The following is a 1,462-nucleotide window of genomic DNA, read 5'->3' as shown; positions in this document are numbered from 1 at the left end:
GGTGTAAAAAATAACTGTCAAGTCTTCGTGCGACTTAGTTCACTGTGGCGACCCCTGACACAGGGAGCAGCCGAAAGAAGAAGAAAAAACCTGAATATTTGGTTGGACCTCCTTTAGCTTTGATCACATCGTTCTTTGTGTCATTGTTTCAATAAACTTCTTCAACGTCACAAGATCTGTTTCATCCAGTGTTGCATTAATGTTTCACCAACATCTTTCATTGATGACAGACACTGGTCATGATGGTGCATCACTTCTCCTGCCTCTCTTCTGACCCTGATGCTCCATCACTCTGGAACAGGGTCAACCTGGACTCATCAGACCACATGACCTTCCATTGCTCCAGAGTCCAATCTTTATGCTCCCAAGCAAACTGAAGCCTTTTTTTCCCAGTTAGCCTCACTGGTTAGTGGTTTTCTTAAGACAACACAGCTGTTCAGTCCAGTCCCTTGAGTTCCTTCACCTTGTGCATGTTTAAATGTTCTTACTGTCTCTATGAACCACAGCCCTGAGTGCTGCTGGTGTTTTTCTTCCATTTGATTTCACCAAATGTTTAAGTGATCACTGATCACGATCATTCAGGATTTATTTCAGGCCACATTTCTTCCTGGAAGACGATGGGTCCCCACTGTCCTTCCAGTTTTTAATAATGTGTTGGACAGTTCTTAACCCAGTTTTAGTTTCTACAATCTCCTGAGATGTTTCCTCTGCTTGATGCCAATGATTTGACCCTTCTCAAACAGACCGACATCTTTTCTACGACCACGCCACGTGTCTTTCATCATGTTGTTGAAGAAATGAGAAGCAACTCATTGCACCAGTTGGAGTTAAAGAACTTGTTGCAGCTGAAAGATGATCGTCCGTGCAGTGATGATCCAGCAGGAGGCTCGGACCTGTTTGATTAGTTAAATCCAGCTGGAGACTTGTTTTTTAGCCAGGCAGTGTGTGGTGTAACGTCACCAGTGGTGGAGAAAGTACTCAAACACTGTACTTAAGTAAACGTACAAATAAACAGACAAAAATCTTTCAATAATCTTTCAATAATCTTCCAATAATCTTTCAATAATCTTTCAATAGTCTTTCAATAATCTTTCAATAGTCTTTCAATAGTCTTTCAATAGTCTTTCAATAATCTTTCAATAATCTTTCAATAGTCTTTCAATAATCTTTCAATAATCTTTCAATAGTCTTTCAATAATCTTTCAATAATCTTTCAATAATCTTTCAATAATCTTTCAATAATCTTTCAATAATCTTTCAATAGTCTTTCAATAGTCTTTCAATAATCTTTCAATAATCTTTCAATAGTCTTTCAATAGTCTTTCAATAATCTTTCAATAATCTTTCAATAATCTTTCAATAGTCTTTCAATAGTCTTTCAATAGTCTTTCAATAGTCTTTCAATAGTCTTTCAATAGTCTTTCAATAATCTTTCAATAATCTTTCAATAATCTTTCAATAA

At 36.8% G+C, this 1,462-nt stretch overlaps 1 protein-coding gene across 1 annotated transcript in view; it reads right to left on the bottom strand.

Annotated features, from left to right (window-relative positions):
* Positions 1-237: 237 nt before the first annotated feature.
* LOC119415884 (ceramide kinase) overlaps positions 238-1,462 on the bottom strand; it is a 28,217-nt gene continuing 26,992 nt past the window's right edge. Inside the window, exon 5 of the mRNA XM_037683056.1 lies at positions 238-292. Within this exon, the coding sequence (XP_037538984.1) occupies positions 238-292 (55 nt within the window). The remainder of the gene's footprint in view (positions 293-1,462) is intronic.

The sequence above is a fragment of the Nematolebias whitei genome, chromosome 10, assembly GCF_014905685.2.
Source record: "Nematolebias whitei isolate Nwh7 chromosome 10, NemWhi1, whole genome shotgun sequence".
NCBI classification, from domain to species: domain Eukaryota; kingdom Metazoa; phylum Chordata; class Actinopteri; order Cyprinodontiformes; family Rivulidae; genus Nematolebias; species Nematolebias whitei.
This window is presented reverse-complemented; position numbering and strand designations above follow the sequence as displayed.